General features: G+C 32.4%; 2 protein-coding genes across 12 annotated transcripts in view; both read left to right on the top strand.

The window, feature by feature from the left end:
* Positions 1 to 7: 7 nt before the first annotated feature.
* On the top strand, positions 8 to 19077 carry LOC106069168 (mitochondrial enolase superfamily member 1-like). 5 transcript variants are annotated; one of them, XM_056028369.1, is made up of 18 exons: positions 8 to 155; positions 6572 to 6657; positions 8312 to 8414; positions 8546 to 8661; positions 8980 to 9066; positions 9185 to 9211; positions 9365 to 9405; positions 10423 to 10454; positions 11207 to 11245; positions 11474 to 11556; positions 12244 to 12278; positions 13492 to 13579; positions 13930 to 14064; positions 14645 to 14816; positions 15337 to 15436; positions 15695 to 15776; positions 17458 to 17534; positions 18796 to 19077. In XM_056028369.1, exons 2-18 carry the CDS (start codon positions 6577 to 6579, stop codon positions 18818 to 18820), a joined length of 1323 nt encoding a protein of 440 aa, XP_055884344.1. In that variant the 5' UTR covers positions 8 to 155; positions 6572 to 6576; the 3' UTR covers positions 18821 to 19077. The 5 variants fall into 5 exon arrangements, with proteins under 5 accessions (XP_055884344.1, XP_055884340.1, XP_055884342.1 ...); XM_056028365.1 differs by lacking the exon at positions 17458 to 17534; XM_056028367.1 differs by lacking the exons at positions 8 to 155; positions 17458 to 17534 and adding an exon at positions 166 to 305.
* Positions 19078 to 21662: 2585 nt separating this feature from the next.
* LOC106067126 (latrophilin Cirl-like) overlaps positions 21663 to 22357 on the top strand; it is a 54656-nt gene continuing 53961 nt past the window's right edge. For 6 of the 7 annotated variants that reach the window (XR_008777815.1, XR_008777814.1, XR_008777811.1 and 3 more), the window contains exon 1: positions 21663 to 22058. The gene's annotated coding sequence lies outside the window, so the exon portion shown is untranslated. The remainder of the gene's footprint in view (positions 22059 to 22357) is intronic. The other variant, XR_008777817.1, reaches the window with a different exon arrangement.

Raw genomic sequence — 22357 nt, 5'->3', positions numbered from 1 at the left:
CTGCAGTGACCTCATTTAGATAAACAAAAGCTCTACTTATTTTGCAAGCTCACGATTGGCGTGATTGCAGTTTCATTTCTATTTTCATTAAGACTAGGTCATTTCAAGTCAAGTGCAAGACGATCCTACTGGATCTAGATCTGTAACTGTAGAAGGTTAATCAATTTAGTTTGTTGTTTTTGTCTATTATAAACAATAGCTTACATTTAGTTAGCCAAGTGATTCAGATCTATATATAGAGGATCTTGTTGGATGTTTTGTGTGTGTATGTTTGTGCGTGTCCTATATATTCTTGTAAACATCAAGCAAGTATATAATCTACTATAACCACATTTAGGTTAACTTATTTTAGGAATCCGTGTTTGGCTATAAATAGATTTTCGCTATTAACGTCTTGTTTATATCTGTTGAATAGACTGTTTCGAGTGCTATTAATATTTTTTAATGGATGTCTAGATCAATATAAAATTAAAACTGGTCAGTATATTATATATTTAGGTCGATCCACAGGATTGATATTGTGATATATTATATTCTCACTTGAACTTACATGTATTAACAACTACTAGGGGAGGCAATCATTACAAGCATGTTCACAACTAGAGCCTATTATATAAATCATATAAATATGCCGGTCGTTAGAATACAGTCCAGAGGTAGGCTAATTACAACACGCTGGCCACATGCGCAATGCCAGAGCGCCTTATGCGGCACTCATATACTTACAGATATCAGGCTTTCCCACAGATTATATGAACAAAAATGCATATATATTAAAATATTTTTAAAAAAATATCTATATTATTATAATCACTGAAACTTTTTTTTATTCTTACGATGAAAGGTTAAAAAAACAACAAAACAACAACCATCGTCTCTACATATCAGTCTAGGAAGTTTAAAGTTTAACGAAGATTATTCTTATTGGTTATATGTCGAAACATTCAGTCAAAGACTCAAACTCAACCAATATTTATTCAATGCTATGAAGAACTGTGTTGAAAGTCATGGGTTGTCAATGTAATGGAATAAGATTGCGAGTGTAACAATCTGATGGAGCCCGTGCTTTGACTGGGAAAAAACTTTAGTTTGATAATAAAATTAAAGAACAATATCCCAACAATAAACTCTTTATCTATAGGCTACATGGTAATGATTAAGCAAATCTGCATTGAATATCAAACATGTTATTGACCAAATTATCCCCGTGATCAAACGTATCAGAGCTAGTGTCTTAACCATAGGCAGTACTTGAAGATTTGGAAAGTAAAAATACAGCAGTATTCGTTGGTTTAGCAAGGTCAAGGTAAGGAGAAGAGTGTAAGAGCTTACGGAACAAAATTATGTTCCTTGAAGGACATTGACTGTGAGATGTTACTAATATTTCATTGACTGTGAGATGTTACTAATATTTCATTGACTGTGAGATGTTACCAATATTTCATTGACTGTGAGATGTTACTAATATTTCATTGACTGTGAGATGTTACTAATATTTCATTGACTGTGAGATGTTACCAATATTTCATTGACTGTGAGATGTTACCAATATTTCATTGACTGTGAGATGTTACTAATATTTCATTGACTGTGAGATGTTACTAATATTTCATTGACTGTGAGATGTTACTAATATTTCATTGACTGTGAGATGTTACCAATATTTCATTGACTGTGAGATGTTACCAATATTTCATTGACTGTGAGATGTTACCAATATTTCATTGACTGTGAGATGTTACCAATATTTCATTGACTGTGAGATGTTACCAATATTTCATTGACTGTGAGATGTTACTAATATTTCATTGACTGTGAGATGTTACCAATATTTCATTGACTGTGAGATGTTACTAATATTTCATTGACTGTGAGATGTTACTAATATTTCATTGACTGTGAGATGTTACTAATATTTCATTGACTGTGAGATGTTACTAATATTCCATTGACTGTGAGATGTTACTAATATTTCATTGACTGTGAGATGTTACTAATATTTCATTGACTGTGAGATGTTACTTATATTTCATTGACTGTGAGATGTTACTAATATTTCATTGACTGTGAGATGTTACTAATATTTCATTGACTGTGAGATGTTACTAATATTTCATTGACTGTGAGATGTTACCAATATTTCATTGACTGTGAGATGTTACTAATATTTCATTGACTGTGAGATGTTACCAATATTTCATTGACTGTGAGATGTTACTAATATTTCATTGACTGTGAGATGTTACTAATATTTCATTGACTGTGAGATGTTACCAATATTTCATTGACTGTGAGATGTTACTAATATTTCATTGACTGTGAGATGTTACTAATATTTCATTGACTGTGAGATGTTACTAATATTTCATTGACTGTGAGATGTTACTAATATTTCATTGACTGTGAGATGTTACTAATATTTCATTGACTGTGAGATGTTACTAATATTTCATTGACTGTGAGATGTTACTAATATTTCATTGACTGTGAGATGTTACTAATATTTCATTGACTGTGAGATGTTACTAATATTTCATTGACTGTGAGATGTTACCAATATTTCATTGACTGTGAGATGTTACTAATATTTCATTGACTGTGAGATGTTACAAATATTTCATTGACTGTGAGATGTTACTAATATTTCATTGACTGTGAGATGTTACCAATATTTCATTGACTGTGAGATGTTACCAATATTTCATTGACTGTGAGATGTTACCAATATTTCATTGACTGTGAGATGTTACCAATATTTCATTGACTATGAGATGTTACCAATATTTCATTGACTGTGAGATGTTACCAATATTTCATTGACTGTGAGATGTTACTAATATTTCATTGACTGTGAGATGTTACCAATATTTCATTGACTGTGAGATGTTACCAATATTTCATTGACTGTGAGATGTTACTTATATTTCATGGGACTGTGAGATGTTACTAATATTTCATTGACTGTGAGATGTTACCAATATTTCATTGACTGTGAGATGTTACTAATATTTCATTGACTGTGAGATGTTACCAATATTTCATTGACTGTGAGATGTTACCAATATTTCATTGACTGTGAGATGTTACCAATATTTCATTGACTGTGAGATGTTACCAATATTTCATTGACTGTGAGATGTTACCAATATTTCATTGACTGTGAGATGTTACTAATATTTCATTGACTGTGAGATGTTACTAATATTTCATTGACTGTGAGATGTTACTAATATTTCATGGGACTGTGAGATGCTACTAATATTTCATTGACTGTGAGATGTTACTAATATTTCATTGACTGTGAGATGTTACTAATATTTCATTGACTGTTAGATGTTACCAATATTTCATTGACTGTGAGATGTTACCAATATTTCATTGACTGTGAGATGTTACCAATATTTCATTGACTGTGAGATGTTACTAATATTTCATTGACTGTGAGATGTTACTAATATTTCATTGACTGTGAGATGTTACCAATATTTCATTGACTGTGAGATGTTACCAATATTTCATTGACTGTGAGATGTTACTAATATTTCATTGACTGTGAGATGTTACTAATATTTCATTGACTGTGAGATGTTACTAATATTTCATTGACTGTGAGATGTTACCAATATTTCATTGACTGTGAGATGTTACTTATATTTCATTGACTGTGAGATGTTACTAATATTTCATTGACTGTGAGATGTTACTAATATTTCATTGACTGTGAGATGTTACTAATATTTCATTGACTGTGAGATGTTACTAATATTTCATGGGACTGTGAGATGTTACTAATATTTCATTGACTGTGAGATGTTACTAATATTTCTAGTGAAGAGTGGAAGAATTGCCATGGGCATTATTGCAATGGGTTGTTTGCACATGAAAACATTTCCATACAAAGCTATCTCCCATTTCTTGAGGCCAGCAAGTGAAAACAGGTTTTATCATTTTCCTTTGCTGAAAGGTGAAACTATTTCTATTGGACTGGTTGAGAAGTACAAGACTTATTTGGATTCGTTGATTGTGGAATTTTAAAGCAAATTTCAAGGCAAAAGCTTGAAACCGTTTTCAATACACCCAGCTCACCGTTCAGCACAGAAGCTGATTGAGCTCCAGAGTCCATTCCTCCAAGTATATTATAACCTGAACGAGAAGCTCAAAGTTCCGCGGGAACTTATTCGGTTTTGCCAGAAGCTACATTTCCACACTTAAAAAATTGTGCTGCTAAACCTTGACTTTTTTTGGGTCCACATACATCTGCGAACAGGAATTTTCTTGTTAGGTAATAAACAAGTGTCTAAACGTTGAATGTAATTAGCAGTCACGAAGATAACTAGCAAGCTTCTTTCAGAGTTACGTAACATTCTGCACCAGTGCAAAGACAAACTTCGCATTCAGTACAGTTGTTAACTACATTGGCGCTGAAATATGATGTAAAAGACAATAGTAAAATAAAAATAAAAATTATGGAAATTTGTTTTAGACATTTCTATTGCTAGTTTCTCATTGGGAGTCTGAAAATGAAATGAAATGCAATTATGCAAATATATAGCACAGTGTAAATGTGAATTAAATGACATTATACACAGTTAGCTATCGTATTTTCTAATTTGCTAGTACACACACACACACACATTATATGCGCCCATTCAATTCCCAAATTTTAAAAACAAAGTGGTCTTCGATTAAAGGTTGCCACCCCTGGCATAGTCATGCGAAACACTGCACTCATCCTTAATTTTCGGGATCGAATGACATTGCCATGTATAATAATAAGGTTTGTCTCCGAGTCTGAAGTTTAATGAGGAATGTAGTTTGTATTTCCCGTGGCCCCAGTTGTGACCTACATATTTTGTCACACCCAGGACAAGCACAACCATTGTCCGCCGGTGGTCGATTAAGATTTTCTTCTCGCCGTCTGCATCTGGACCAGCCCCTCTCTGGATATTTTACTAAGAACAGCTGCTGACCGGGGAATATGGAGGGCTTTGATTTGATCACAGCACCTCTACGACTAAAGTCAAGAGACAAATGATGATAATGATGATAATGGTCTGTGGCATTTTACGTCTCGGGAGATGATCTTTTCCCTTTGCAACTTCTTGTGTGATTAAAGAGGCCAATCCTTGATACACAGTTGGGGTCACAGGTTGGGCATATGTCATCACCAAGCGCCGTTGCATTTTCATCATTCTTTCTGCTGCTATTGTGTATGGCATCTGCAATCTGAGACCCTTCCTTTATGCTCGCTCTCCATGTGGATCTATCGAGTGCCACTTTCTCTCTCTCTCTCTCTCTCTCTTTGCTTGTCAATGCTAGGACCAAACACCTAGCCCGTCTCTGCTTTTAATATACGCTCAATCTTTTTAGATTGAGAGCCAAGTATCTAAGGAGTAGGTCTAACTAATGTAAGCTGTGTCTACCTCCTGTCTAATGGGAGTTCAACACATGTAGGCCTACTGATAAGCACAGTACAGGTTATTATAGTATTAGTATAGCATAGAGAACACAATTTGAATTTGAAACAAAAGGTATAGGAAGAATACCATCAGTTCAATAGGAAAAGATAACTGTTACAATGTGCAATACAAAATAGTTAAATATTAGCGAGAAAACAAGAAAAATATTTTAAACATTATTTAAAAAAAAACAACAACAAATAACAAGGCATATCTAGGGAAAAGAACTCGTTTTACAACTATATATCTCATAATGGAGAAATTATTTCCCTTTGATATCGAATAAAATAATTAATTACCAATAATTTATTGACTTAATTGGTTAATTTTTCTAAGTAATTCATTTTTTTTTGTTAGGTAAAATAGATAATTGTTTAAAGTTTCAACTTGATCTGAGAATGAGTGTGGGAGAAATATGGTGTATAATTATCTAAAGGGACACAACTATAAATATTTAGCCATATCTCTGAATACTGAAGATTTAATTTTCCTTGTTAATATAAAAAAATTAATTATCATTATTTTTTTTTATTGATCTAGAAATTATATCTATTATCTAGATCATTCTAGATGGGAAGATGCGCATCAGGCTGTCATCATTATGGACTCGGAGTTTGAACCCAGCCCGCTTCCATTATAATCTACTGTTAAAATATGTCATGCATAGCTTAGATTAAATTGCATTTTTATTTTATTACACAAAAGGTAGGCCCTCTGATTGGCATAAACAGTAACTAACTAGGAAACATGAGGAAGACTTTTTGATGTTTATGTCTGTTCTTATATGTGAACATATTTGTTGTTGTATTTATTTTTGAGAAATGAGTCCTTGACCTTGTAATCACAACAAATTTCCATTAGGATCAATAAAGCAGTCTTAGCAGTCTTAGTCTTAACAGAAGTATTATTGTTTCACATTTGGGGATAGTAGACAACAATAGTATGAGACTATTTCAACAAACTTAACTCATAGGAAGTATCTGCTTATCATTTAGAAATAGCAACTTATAGGGCAGCAGAAATATCTTATCTTATAAAATACAGACATTACACAAAAAAGTAGTTGATTAAATATTTGAGGTAAGAGCTTACATTTTTTTTTACTTTTCCAGCTGCCATGACGGACATAATCATATCACTGACTGTGGAGGATATTCGCTTCCCAACTTCATTGGAGAAAGATGGCTCAGATGCAATGGTTGTTGTTTTTTTTTTAAAATTAATTTAATGCTCTTAAATGTAGTTAATACTATCAATATTGTGTCATTTTAATCTATATAGTGGCTATGTCATTTGTAACTATATGTAATATTTCATTAATATTTAGTTTATCATACTGTTATAAACCTGGTGGTGGCACAGATGGGGGGTAGTGGTGTGAGTGTAGTCAGCCGACGCAAATCGCCCCAGGCCAGCGCTAGACGAGCGGTCAACTGTGACGAGTTACGACGGTCAGCAGAGACGAGTGTCAACACGACAGTTTGGGAAGGATCGACATCGTGAACAGAGCTCGGGAGCGTCACGAGAGTTGTAGTCATCAGACCACCTAGAAACGTCAAGCGGCATTCTGTCCGGTTCGAGAAGGCCAGTAGGGACCCTATATAAGAGCAGAGGTGTCGCAGTCAAGATGGTTGAGAAAAGGGGCTCAATACAGCATGGTTCACGAGAGAGGGTTCACAACAGAAGGTCCTCTACAGCCCGGTTCAATACAGTCCAGTCGACTACAGCACAGTTCAACGGTGTGGTTCTGTACGGAGCATTACGACGGTTCAATGCGGAGTACTGTCAAGTACAGTTGAGACGAACGGCGTCTTGATCTTGGTCTGCGATTGAGTCCGACACAACGACCCTAGTGTGTGAAGTCAGTCCTGAACTGTTGAACCCAGTGCAAGCCCGGAACGAGACGGAGAGGCCAGTGCAAGAGTTGATACGGCGGTACTGTGTTATTGGAAAGATATTTGTACAATGTATGTGTTGCCAATTGTACAGTATTGGCTGTTATTTATTCAACTATTAAAGTGTTACGTTACTTTGGAGCCCTGAGTTGTCAGGATCTTTAAGTTGGTGGTGTATGGTGCAGTTTGCAGTGAGCCTGGATAGTGAGATTTGTAACAATACATATAATGTTCTTTCAATGTAAGAAAAAAAGTTGTCTGGGGTAAATGGAAACTCCTAAAATATGCCTTTTGTTTAGTAGAAAAACAGAAAAATACAATTTTTCATAAAACTAAATCCTTTTTTGGATTCTCTTCCCTAACTCTTTTTGTTTTAAAATTCTGTAGGCGCTGTTATCGTCATTTGACCTTGACCTTTATAAACACATTTAAATGAACACAGTGGTTTGTTTTCTGTTGGTACTGTAGCCTTCACTTTTATACATTTGATTTAGGGAATTCTTCTTTCTTGTTTAATAATTTTAAAATACGTCTAGATATTTAAAAATAATAAGTTCATTTAAGAGGTTAGAGATTGGTTGTGATGCAACATAAGTGGCATTGTCATCTTTTGGTCTTAGTAAGGTCAGTTGTCTCCAGAACGCGAGGCTGAAAGGTTATGTTATTGTAGTGAGTTAAAAAATATGATTACTAAAGTCTACTACATGTATTTCATTTTATCACAAGTTTATTTTGTCTATATTTTAAATAAAGTTATATTTAGTATTGTTCACAAGAAAGTTATATTCTAGTTATTTGAAGTTTTATTAGTTAATATATATTAGGCTTACAACTGTTTAGTTGTCTACCAGCAGTTTGGTGCTAAAAGTCTATGACAAGCAAAAACAATCTGTCTGCTTACTCTAATAATAGGAATATTCCTTTATAACCTAGAACGAACAAATGTTTTGTTTTTAGAATAAAGCACCAGACTACTCCTGTCCTTATGTGTCAATATCAACACAATCTGGCATTAGCGGCAATGGGATTACATTCACTGTAGGAAGAGGCAACAATATTGGTAAATATTTTGGTTATGTAAATTTGTTTAAATGTTATGGACAGTTTCTAAATTGAATTTTTAACAGAAAGCATTTTAAAAGTGTTTTAAAGAAATTATTAATGAAAATTAAATGAATCTAAATATTTCAGTCTGTGAAGCAATAAAGTTGTTAAGTCATCTTGTAGTTGGTCAAGATTTCAACTCTATAGTCAAAGACTTTGGCACCTTCTGGCGAACTCTAACTAGTGAAGATCAAATAAGATGGGTGGGTAGTTTATATTGATTAAAATATTTTAACACTTTGAATAACATAACACAGTAAAGTTAATAATTGAAGATTACAGTTGACAAAGTATTTTAAGCCTTCATAAAGATAACTGTAACATAAATCAGAGGCAGTAGAGACATTCTCATTTGAAAAAAATATGTGCATTAAAATGTTTGTTGATGGTTCTCATTGTCATTTTTAATTTGATTTTTCTTTTGAGGGTTAGAGTCCTGCCATAGAGGACAGCATTATGCAATTATAATATGTTTGTTTTGATGTAATAACTATCAATATATTAATATAGTCTGTCATCAGTTAGGTCCAGAGAAAGGAGTTATGCACCTTGCAGTAGCTGCTATCACTAATGCAATCTGGGATATGTGGGCCAAGAGGGAAAGCAAGGCAAGTTGTCTCAACATGTAAACTGTCTAGTTAGAATATTTTTAAAACTATTCTTTTGAATAATTAGAATATATGAAAATTCATTTGTAAGATTTTTTAAATATTTAAATATCAACAGCCATTGTGGAAGCTACTTGTAGATTTGGTAAGTTGATTGTATCATACAGTTTAAACATACACATCAATTTACTTTACTTTACAGTTTATACCTGTATAAAAGTAACAATTGCTTCTTTTTACCCTTGACACTGGATTGTTCCTTTTACATTACAGCAGATGTTATATTTTATTTTTTTAGGAACCTGAACAGCTGGTATCTACAATAGATTTTCGCTACATGTAAGTAATAGATAACTCTTAATAAAAACTAAATAGTTAAGCAATGTAAAAAAATATTCTTAATAATAGAAATGTATATATATAATCAAACTTCAAAGTATAAAATATAAACAAGCAAAATAAAAAAAAATCCTTTAAAAAAAAAATAAATCTTTTTTTAAGGTGGAAAAACTCTGCCCTTAAAACAATATCAATAATGTACTATTATTTCCCTTTATTTGATATCAAACAAAATAATTAATTACCAATAATTAATTGACTAATTATGGGTATTTTTTATGTGTGTAGATTCATGCATTGTTAGATACAATAAATAATTGTTTAAAGTATCAACTTGATCAGAGCATGCGTGAGGGAGAAATAGCGATAACAATTATTTAAGGGAACTAAACCCAACAAATGTAGCCATATCTGTGAATACTGAAGGATAAGTTTCCCTTGTTGGTATCAAATAAAATAATTAATGACAAATAGTTAATTGACTTACTGGTTACTTTTTATTTTATTGATTCATGTTTTGTCTATGTCAATGAATAATTGTGCAAAGTTTCAACTTGATCCGAGAATGATTGTGGGGGAAATAATGTGTACACACTTTTTACCATACAGACAGATAGATAGACAGAGTTGATATAAGCTTTGTAAAAAATTGTCAGATTTGTATATACACTATCAAACATGTTTTTTCATAATATTATTAATATTATTATAATTTCATACAAAATAAAAAGATATTCTCTTTTGTTATGATGTTTCTGAAACAAATATTTGTGGCTTATTGTAATCAGACCTTTCTTTTCTTTTAAATTGAAATACCTTCCCTTCTCTTGCATCATTTTAAAACTCCATACCATGTGTTTCTAGATTACACAATAAAGGTATCTCTTGTAAACACATAAAAGAATAAGTTGTGATAATGTCCGTAGACATTCTTCTTACAGTACAGATTTGGGCATAGAGAATATATAAAAATTTGTAAAAATGTCATAAATAAAGTAAATATTTTTTTGATTTCAGAACAGATTCACTGACAAAAGAAGAAGCTATTTGTATGTATTCAATCCAAGTCTATGTATAGCTAAACTCTTGTCATAACTAAAATGTACAACAATAGAGTAATCATCTGTTCTATTCTATTCAAACACATTTTGATAACACAAAATGAATTTATACTAAGTAAACATGTTCAGGGTGGTGCTGTACTTTCTTAATTGAAGGGTCCTAGGTTCAAACCCTGGTGAAGACTTGGATTTTTAATTTTGGGATCTTTAGGGCACTCTGAGTCCACCTAGCTCTAATGGGTACCTGTCATTAATTGGGGAAAAGTAAAGGCAGTTGATTGTTGTGCTGGTTGCATGACACCCTTGTGAGGTGTGTGCCACAGAAACAGATGACCTTTACATTATGTGCCTCATAGATTGCAATGTCTTAAACGGGAACTTTACTTTTTTTTTTCTTTAAATATGTTTAGGGTAGTCTATGCATGCTAACTATTAAATTTTTCATTATTGGAGATGCTTTAGGGTAGTCTATGCATGCTAACTATTAAATTTTTCATTATTGGAGATGCTTGGCTAAATGATGTATTTGAGAACTAAATCTCCAGAAATTAAAGAAAAATGTGTATCATCCATGACTTTTTTTTAAAGCTGCTTTATTTTACTAAATAATACTTAGTTTTAAAGGAAAGATTTTGTTCACTAGGTAGCCTACTTAGAAAAAAATAATACATGTACCTCTAATGTAATGCCTCATACAAGAAATGAGATTACCTTCAAGATAATCTTTTATTTCTATGTAGCCATACTTACAGAAATGAAATCTGGAAAAGCTGGAAGAGGTAGGAAAAGCAGAAAAACTTTATGCTTTTTATAACTTACAAATTAATGATTTTATTTTAATTATCATTTTAAAATAATTGTAATAAATATATATATACACATTTATATTGTGATAACTTAAATTTGATAAAATTAAATCTTATTTCATATCATCCTCTATTGCTTTTAGTTTTAACACTCTATCTAAATTATTTTTTTTTTAAATGTTCCCCTTTCTGTGTTAACAGAAGAAGAGATGAAATTAGCTGGGTACCCAGCCTATACAACATCCTGTGCATGGCTAGGTTACAGTGATGATAAAATTGAAAGGGTATGGACTTTTGCATATCATGTTTGGTTTTAAAAAGGGAGGTAAGGAAAAAGATGTGTTTTTAGAATTGTTTGGAACCAAGAGAGAAAACAGGCCAAGATATTTTAATCTAAATATATATGGTACTAATAATTTTAAGTAATTTCAAAGTATGTCCTTTTACCATACTAATTAACTTGTGGGCTTTGCTTATATACAATTAATTATCAAGTTTTCTTGTAAAGAAATTAATTTAATTTATAAATGTAAGCTTGCATGATAACCATAGTATACAATTGATCATAGAACATTTCTTTTTGCCTGGTCACACATCTAGACCTCTACTTTGTTAGAAGGTCTGTATGTCATTTATATGTGTAATTTGGGTTTTGTCAAATTATAGTTTTTCTTAGCCCAAAAATATTTATCAGACTTTTATCTTGAATTCACCATTAGCGGTATGAACTCAGGTAAATGTGAAAAAGAAAGAAAAGAAAGGAATAGAGTCTGTAAAGAAAATACACAGTTACTAGAAGTGAATGTCTTAATTAAGACACTTCAGGCTTCACTGAATGATGGAAACTTAAGTTACATCAATAAATCTTAGCTAATAACACACAAATTATGACTAAAAGCTTTTTTAAAAACAAAAAAATGTTGAATATAATAGTGCTGCTTATCTAAAAATTATCTTTTATATTACACTAGCTGTGTAAAGAAGCTCAGGCACAAGGCTTTACAAGGTAACATTTCATGTTCAGTGGAATCCATATAGTTTAAACTCAGTCATAGAAATAACCTTTTTTTTTTTTTTTTTTTTTAAATTCACTCCATTGACACGGATCTTCCATCTCTGTCCTTAATTCAAAAAATTGGCTTCTTTGAAGTTAGTTATGCCCAATTCCAGATAATTGAAATACAGCATCAATAAATTTAAAAAGCTGTACCCATTTTTCACCAACCAATACAAGCTAGTAGGTTGATGGTGTTCATCAATGCTTTAACACACTGCTATTAATTGATTATTGGCATTTTAACTTCTAAGTGTATGGCCCATTCTGAGTGGCTGTGCCTAGAAAGGGACAAAAACTGGCTGACACCTTTCCTAACCCAGTCTTTGACAGTCACACATGCACCTGAGAAACAGCTTTGTTTTGCACTAACAATCACTGGCTATATTGGTTTACTGATATCTTCTATGTTCTAAACTGAATAGGCTTATTGATTTTTTAAATTCTAAATCCTTAAAAGGAAAATACAAATTCCATGCAATTGAAATAAAATACAGAAAATACAACAACCTTGCAGGGAAATTGGTATTTTGGAAAAAAAACAACAAATAATATGAAATGCCATCTCATTTGATTTCTAAACAAGGGAAGTAATTTTTATTAAGTCAATCTTTTTCATTTATTAAAATTGTTAAAGTGTGATTTGAACTCTCATAATTTGAAAGCACTCCATGTTTCCTGCTTTGTTAAACCTATTTCTATATTTGTGTTGTGGCTTTTAGGTACTAAATTATCATTAGATATAACAGTACATTAAGGTTATGTATTTCAAAGTTTTGTATTTGCTTGAATTTGAAATATATACTGATTTAGACATACTAGTCATTCAAAAGCTCCTGTATTTCAATATTGTCTTTGTATTGTAGGTTGACAGATAAGTGTTTGTTTGTTTGTTTGTTTACAAGGATGTGCATAACAATTAATTCATTTAAAAGTTTTGTTTTTTTGTTTGTTTAGTAAGTTGACAACAAATTATGTCTTCTTATTATTAAACAATGAATGATCTATAGATACACCAGCATATTACTATTCATGTGTTCTCAATATCAAGCAATGAATGTTTTATAATCATGACAGCACAGGTGATGGATTGTATGCTCTAGTGTTAATGTATATTTATTGTCATTAAACAAAACAAGTAACAAATGTAATTCTTTACTGAAAGGTTCAAAATGAAAGTTGGCTCTGACCTGGAAGATGATAAAAGAAGAGCAAAAATATTGCGCCAGACAATGGGTCCTGATAACTTGTTGGTAAATATAAGAAACATTTTATTTATTTTTTTAATTCAAACTTCATTTCTAAAATCAAGACCAGGCTATATTTTGTTTCGAGATGAGCAGCTAATTATACTTTTGCAATGCACAGAGTTTTTGATTTGTTAATGATATTGACTTTTATACAGAATGAATGCTTGTGCATATAATATAGGCATGGTTTGCCTTACTTTAGTGTTGATTTGCTTATTAAGATAGATTTCAAAAAATGAATAAAAAAATAACTCATAATTTGAAAACAAATTTCTAACTAAAAATATATAGAGTTCAGCCATTCTCATAAAATCTTGTCAATTAAATGTATCCTTTGTATATGTTTGTTTAAGATGGTGGATGCTAATCAGAAATGGGAGGTGCAGGAAGCTATTGATTGGATGCGAGAATTGGTTCATTTTAACATCACTTGGATTGAGGAGCCCACATCACCTGATGATGTGTTAGGCCATGCAGAAATAGCCAAGGTCAGACTTCAATTTTTTGTATTGAAATAAATTGTCAGAGTATTTAACCAAAAAAGTTATTCTGTCACTGCTCTTTGGTTTTCAAATTGTGATGTAAGTGCTAGATCATGGTATGATTGTTATGATAGATCTTTAAATGAATGTTGTTGATTTAAAAAAGTGGATGGTGTTATAGAAGATTGTTAAAGTCTCAGCTTTTAAATTCTGTAGCTCTAACCCATTCAGTCTGTGATATAAAACTTATTCTGTAGCTAATGTCAACTAAATTCTTATTAGTTTGATTCTTATGATTATTTATGTAGCGATGCAATTTTTTTTATGCTATAATTTTTTTGTTGAGTCGCATTCCTGTAAAAACATCCACAAAAAAAAACATAGTGATAATTAGTAAAAGTAAGTAATTGAAATAAAACATCTTTTTATTAACTGGTTGTTTGATTTTTTGTATTTGTTACACAAGAGATTAATAAGAAAGCAAGGAAGGAGGCACATGAATTGAAATGGAGACAAACAAATGTTTTAATTGAAATTTATTTCTGTCAGTAAATTAAATATTTATTTCCACTAATTGTCTTTCCAGGCATTAAAGCCATTGGGTATTGGTGTAGCCACAGGAGAACAGTGCCAGAACAGAGTGATGTTTAAACAGTTCCTCAAAGCTGGCGCCATGCAGTTTTGTCAGATTGACAGCTGCCGACTTGGAGGTGTCAGTGAAAACATTGCTGTGATTTTACTGGCTAAAAAATATGGAGGTAGCTCATCTAGTATTTTGAAGATACAAGACACTTTTTAAATTTTAAATATAAAAAAATTAAATAAACACTATTAATATTTCAATAATAGAAGATTTCAGTAAGTAATGTATATGATTTTATAAGCACATTATTTCAGACTTATTTAGGTTTATACCATCTCTTAAACAAGTCTTAAAGTAGACAAATATTTTATATTTACTTCAAATCTAAAAATAATGATAAATAATGGAAATTAATGCATACCGACAACTATTTGGATCCTCATGTGTTATGATTGCTTTTTGTGATTCATATATTTGTACAATAGGTTTTGAATCATCCTTTATATTATTCTTTATATTCTCCTCCCCTCTTCCTCCCTTGAGATACACTCAATATCTTTCTTTATTTTTACTGATTAAGCTTTGCAATTTCACATTAAATATATAATCCTTTATTCATTTTAATATCTTTAATTCTTTTAATTTGAATATTTATATCTTTAATTCTTTTAATTTCAACATTTATCTCCCTTTAGTTCCAGTGTGTCCCCATGCTGGAGGTGTAGGTCTGTGTGAATATGTCCAACATTTATCTATCTTTGACTACATCTGTGTATCTGGATCTTTAGAGAAAAGGTTTGTATGATTAATGAGATGGGATGTGTGTGTAAAATAGCATGTTTAAAAGTGCTCATACCTCTAAAACCAATTTGAAAACTACACCAGAGAAACAGCTGGTATTATATGAATGCCTTTGAAATGAATCATACAAATATACTTAGAGAAGTCTACTTACAAACTTTTTTTTTCAGTTACTATTCAAATAATTTTCGGCAATAAAAATGATAAACTTTTAAAAAGATTTTTGCTTGGTTATTTTTTTACTTGCCTCAGAATGATTGAATATACAGATCACTTGCATGAACATTTTGAGACTCCCTGTAAAATCAGAGATGGCTGTTATATTGCTCCAGAGGTGAATATAAATAGATTTTAGAATGTGACAATTTGATTGTAATTTAATACAATCTAAGTTTGGATACTAAGGCAGAAGTAGTATGCTATTTTAACTTGTTAAAATGTTTTTTGCTTCTGTTGGTTTTTAAAACTTTTTACCCAAGTGTTCATTGTTAATTTTGTACAGTTCTTGTCACTGATTACCATGCATGACTGGATTGACACATAAAATGCGTAGGAGATAAATTTTGAAGTAACTTTTGTAATCTAGAAGTTAAAAACTAAGAGAAAGACCTGCTTAAAGTGACAGCTTAGAATACGATGTTTTGTTTCTTTCTGAAAGCTAGATGTTGAAGGCTTTGCCTTTTTCAAAGAGGGGCACAGAAAGAGTTTTAATTTCATTTAAGTTACTATGATAAGTACGGTAGCTGACGGTCAAAGAACAGTAAAACAGCACAGAATATTTGTTTTTCTGTTCAATAACTGCATACCCAATCTGTAATATATAAAAACACAGCATTTCCCAAAGTTTTTCTTTAATGCAACACTTCACACATTCATCATCATCATCACCATCAAACTCCATTAGAGTGAGGGCTTGAGAAGCTCATATCCTCTCTTTTAAAAAGCCCTGGACAAAAACCCTGCTGTCTTGCTTAGTGCATACACGTCAAGAATTTTTGATTTCCCAGACCTGTCGAGGCAGAGATCAGCAAGTCTAGGGCAGTCAAACAGAATATGAGGCACGATTTCCTCTTCTTACCTGCAGCGGGGGCACCGTGAATCAAAATTTGGCCATAGCCGTGAGAAATATGAGCCAACAGAACTGTGGCCTGTTCTGCACTGTGCTATAATAGCTTGCTCAGGCCTGGACAGCCTCCATCACGGGAAGTGCGGTCAGGGCACCTCATGCGCTCCCAGACTCCACGGGCTTTTTGGGACTTGTCCCAGCACTCAAACCACTTTTCCATTATCTGCTTTTTGAATTATAGCCAGAGCATGATGAAAACTTACAGCCTGTTCAGTTAGTGGAATTTGCCCTCCCTGGTGGGCCAAGGAGTCTGCAATAGTGTTGCCACTCACACCTATGTGACTTGGTACCCACTTTATTATTACAGGGGTGCCATAGCCCTGCTTTATATTGTGTAAGGCCATGATGACAGTGTTGATATTGGGGGGCCATGGTCTAGGGCTTTGCAAAGCCTGTAGTACAGATTTTGAGTCAGTGACCACAACAATGTGTGTTGCCCTCAAATTTCCCTTTTCGAGTTGAGAGTCAATGAGCTTTAAGGCTTTACAGACTGCCATGGTCTCCGCATCAAAACTGCAAACACTACAACATGGTCCAAAGATTTTTTTTTCATAGAATTTATTGGAACACTCTGCTTTTGTTAGGCTGAATTGTTTCCCATTTCTTTAAATAAAATTATATTAATGTTTCTTATTTTAAGCTTCGCATTATTCCTTGTCATGTATTAAAATAAAATATGCATATAAACATGAACAAATAAAGGTGATACTACTGCAATCTTGAAGAGCATAACTTCTTGAAACTAGGCAAGATATTGGCAAGTTTAATTCAAATATTTGGTAGACTTTGACTTTGTTGCAACATAATATGGAAATCCTGCTTTGCACAAATAGGAAGTATAAGGCAAAAAAACAATACATTGTTTTAAAAAATTGTGAAATCTTTTCAGACTAACATTACCAGAGATCAATTGATGGTCCATCTTTGTATCTGTTTTAAAAAGCTTATATCAACTCACTCAATCTGGTAAAAAGTTTGAACATATTTTTTCTCATGTTTCCCATTCTCAGATTAAATTAAAACTTTGCACAATTATTCATAGTAGGCCTGCCTGACAAGATATGATTGAATAAAAACAATTCACTTGTTAGTTAATTTTTTTTCTTATTGGTGATTAATCCATTTTTTTTATATGTTGAATTAGTTAGCAGTTCTTTCCCTTTGATAAGCTTTTTTAACAAAAAAAATCGTTTTTCTTTTGCTTGTTTCAAATTAGAGTCTAAAGCTTATAGAGATGTTATTAAAGAATATTTTTGTTACCAAGAAGAGCTCATAAATCAGTTTTTCTTTTTTATTTATTAATTCATGGCCTACTAGTTCATCATTCCAATGGTTCATGGAACAACTAATTAGATATTACTGCGCACTAATCTTCCACCGAACCAAACTCCTAAAATTTGTTTTAATCCATGCAAATACAAAGTCAATGTTATATAATTAAGTGACCCATTCACTAGATTCCTATTGACTTCAATTAGCATTTGGTTGAAACAGTTTTCAAGTCTGACTTTCCATTAAAAACTTGAACCCAATATCGCTATGATTTGGAAGTAGTAATTAATATTGATCTCATTAACCTTTATGTTGTAGGCCCTATGTGTTTTTTTTCATTCCTATACAAAAGAGTACTAAATGAGAAACAACTCAATAAATTTTGAAAACATAATCACTTCATTTGCTTCTTGCTATGGCTAATGATCATTAATCAGACCATGTTGGGAGCTAACGTTTTGGCCTTATTAACCAGACTTTACTGTATAGTAGATTTTCTTTTTTATTTTAGGATTCTGACTAAATAAAGCTGTGCAGCTGGTCAAATTACCCGGATTTGACATTTTATTATTCTTTTGCAGAGGTGATCATGGATTCAAAACAAACTTCTGTGTTTGTTTTGTGGTATTATTGATTTACAATTATCCAATGTCATTATATCAACGGAAACAAAGACTAAACATTTTCTAACTAAAAGAAAGCTATTGAAAAAAACAGCATTTTATATTTCTTTCGCATTTCTAGTTTACACTTAGACATGAAGGCAGATACTGGGACAGGGAGAGGAGATTCCAACAGTGCAACTCTCTTCTTCCCCCTCCCCCCATATTAGACATTGTTGTTGATCTTGTTTTAAAGGACCAAATAATGTTACATGTAGTAAGAATGTTTTACAAGATGATTTTAATTTTCATCTTTTTCCCTGGTAACTTTTCTGTAACTGTAATTAAACCAGGTCCCTGGGTACAGTATTGACATGAAGCAAGACTCTAGGGCAGCCTTCTGTTGGCCAGATGGTCATGTGTGGAGAGACCTCATTCAGAAAGGCCTGTACAAGGAGTAAATCACTACATACTGTAAGAGATGGAAACTCTATAAAGCAGAAACACTGATACTGTATAGGAAGAAATAATTCACATTGACTTTTTGTATGAAATAGTCAGATTTTGTAATAATTCTACATTTAAGATTTTTTTTTATTTCTCGATTCTAAATTTTTTTTTTTTTTTTTTTTTTTTTTTTTTTTTTTTTATGAAAAGAAGCCAAACATGTTTAGTCATTTTTTAAATGAGGAAATTGAATGTAACAAACTTTTAAATAACATTTCTGTTTGTATGTGGGGTTTACCATGTAATAATGCTCTTTGTCTTATTAGGTGTATACAGTTATTGATAATTACTTTTTTAAGGTTGTGATAAAAGAGTTTAATAATTGTTAGTTAATTATTTATTGGTGATTAATCCATTTTTTTTTTATATGTTGAAATAGTTAGCAGTTCTTTCCCTTTGATAAGCTTTTTAAAAAAAATAAATTGGGGACTAAACTCTATACATTCCACAGTAATATACATTATTCTATGACTTGATGGTTAACATAAATTTTTATTTGTAACATCTCCACATCTACAACATTGCACAGTGGATCCACAACGCACACACTAGACTTTATATTTATGTATTAAGCATGTCTTGGTAGAGTGTTTTGCTTTGTGCTAGACATCTGCAAAGAATCTTTTTAAGAATCATTTCTCTGTATCTATGTCCACAGTATGTTGTACCACAACTCATGTGACTAGTCAATTTGCAATTTTTAAATTTTTTGTGTGTGATATCTTCATCTCTCAGTGTAAAAAAAATATTTTTGCCACACATTCTGTTAATGATCTCACGGTCTGGCTAACCTAAGCTGGAATACCATCAGTATTGTTTTGACTACTTTTAGTCTAGGCAATCATTATCAACAAGCTAAGGATAACAGTATATGATTCATAAACTTTTATTCTCACTGACTTAATGATCTGTGTTTACACCCTACAGTCAGGGCTGGCCTTAGGCATAGACAAACTAGGCAGCTGCCTAGTTCCTCCGATTAATAGTGGTCTCACAAAACTCTAAGAAATATTTATTTTTATCAAAAATTTGCAAAACATGGATTCAAGCTCAAACATATATTAAAGAGATTTTATTTCGTATACTGATCATAATTGATATTGTTTTTTTTTTATTTGTTAACCAGATAAAATAAAATAAAAATGGCAATTAAAATGACACTATATATAAGCATTTTGTGTTGTTATAGATACATTTGTTGTTTGCTTCGAAATGTTATATTTGGACCTTTTTTAATATCTACAATGCAAACATAGGTCATTATATGCCTTCAAAATAATTCTGTTCACTCTTGTAGCAGGAAGAGATAGAGAACTATGAAAACAGTTAAGTGTAAGATATTAATTAATCGTCTTCTTTACCTCTTCAAAACAAATTTTGAAAAATTAGCATTTCTGGATGTGAAAATCATTAGTTAATAAAACAAAACAGTAGTTTTATCTAGGTTAGTGCTCATCCTGACATTCAACTTTGTGTCATGTATTACCTCCTCATGGCAATGCTAGAAGACCAATAGTACAGAATTAGTTCGATAAAAAAGAACTAACGAAAAAGGTTTTCAGGGAGAGTGACAGCCTTTATTTCCACAACACTCAGCAAGGTACACTGCACTATTAATAGTAATTTGTTATCTATGTAATTCTAGGACATAATCACACCACCAGGCTTAAACTAGAAATCCAGTCTAAGAGATATAAAGCGCTTGGCTGCTTAGCAAGAGGGCTTGTGTTCGAACTTCCACTAAGCTGAGAGTCTTAAGACCCCCAGCCAGTCCACAGAAGAGATTGGACCAAAGCACTGACCATGTTGTCATGTCAAGATGCGCTCTATACATTTAAATAGAAAACTTCAAATAGTGTGTGTGTGTGTGTGTGTTGGTGAGATTCAAAGACAATAACATTTGTAATTTCATCAGGTCAAGATTGCCTTGAGAGAACTTTCTCATGTCCTTTGTATTATTCTTAAAGTTACAAGCAGACAATTAGACACAACACTGACATATCTCCAGAATTTTAGGGTTAATACATGGACAGTGTTCATGTGGCACTTCCTCAACAGATTCATCCATCTAGAATCTATAAATATCTTTCTACCACTGTGATCTATATGAACGTCTCAATTCTAAATTTGTGTAACCTGTCAGAGTGACTTCCCCGCACCTGTCTTCAGAACTCAAGTTCCATTTCTCTTCAGCAAGATCTGTGATGAATGGAGACACATGATACAGAGTGGTCACTATTTAAACACCATCATTTAACATTCTCTCATCTTTGGTCGGTGCCTTTGTTTTTTAAACTAATAGCTCGCCCTTAGTGTGGCAAGAGTGCACTGAGACATACTGGCAGTTACTGCCCTTACTCGCATCTATCCCATCTCGCAATAAAAACTTAATTTGGCCCTTTGCAGGTTTCATTTCAGATAACTTAGGTTTAAGTGACCTTCTGCGTACAAAGTAGCTAGGTTGTTTTGTGTGTTGATAACGTGACGTAATTACTGATTTATTCCATTCGTGTTTAGAACAAAGTCATCTCCATCTCGGTGCTCTCCCTTATCACATCTGGCTAGAAACTGCTGTGACAAACTGCTTGAAACTCTTTCATCTAGTTCAGTGAGGGAGGGGGGGGGAGATGCAAGGGAGAGTATTCCACTTAATTTTTACTCACTAAACTAATTTTTTAAAAACCTTTTATTTTCTCTCTTCTGACGTATAGGAAGATCATTTTGGCCATCAGTTATATGCTAATGTTAATTTTTTTTTTCATGTGGACACATTTCTCTGACATGTTACTTTTCTATCCTCAGATTTATTTTTAAATCTCCAAAGCATCGCCTGATTTGATTGTCTGTCTCTCTCAACATAGTTGTCGTGCAGTGAGTGAAAGTTGAAATACAAATATATCTATACATAGATTCTTATAAGACTTTACATTCACAACGGAGCAGAGGTTTGTAGGGAACAGATCTCTACATTGGGAGTTAGTTATTTATTTGTATTGTGTCATGGAAAAATGACTCAGACGAACAATGAACAAAAGTTCAAAGACTGTTTTGTTTTCTCACGTGCGTTTGATACTGCTCCTATTGGACGATATCCAGGCCGCTATTGCAGGTAAGTGGATCTAGAGGCTCATCACTTGTGTACTTGAGTTCATTACAACTTAACTTGTTTCTACCTTTTGCTTTAAATACAGTTTAATATTAACTAGGGAAATGGGGGGTGGAGTGTAGTTGATGTCAACGTAGTCTAAGCACTTGAAACTATTAAGCACTAACTGAACAGAGGGGGGGGGGGAGACACTTTTCCTTGTGAAAAAAAAGACAAAACACTTTTCAATGTGTTCTGGGCTTGAGTTCATCTGTTCATTTGATGATTTAAACATAGTCACAAAATCTCTTTTCTGTGTGTAA

This window comes from Biomphalaria glabrata, chromosome 5 (genome assembly GCF_947242115.1).
Source record: "Biomphalaria glabrata chromosome 5, xgBioGlab47.1, whole genome shotgun sequence".
Classification (NCBI taxonomy): domain Eukaryota; kingdom Metazoa; phylum Mollusca; class Gastropoda; family Planorbidae; genus Biomphalaria; species Biomphalaria glabrata.
Note: the sequence above shows the minus strand (reverse complement) of the source record. Positions and strands in the feature narration are given on the sequence as shown.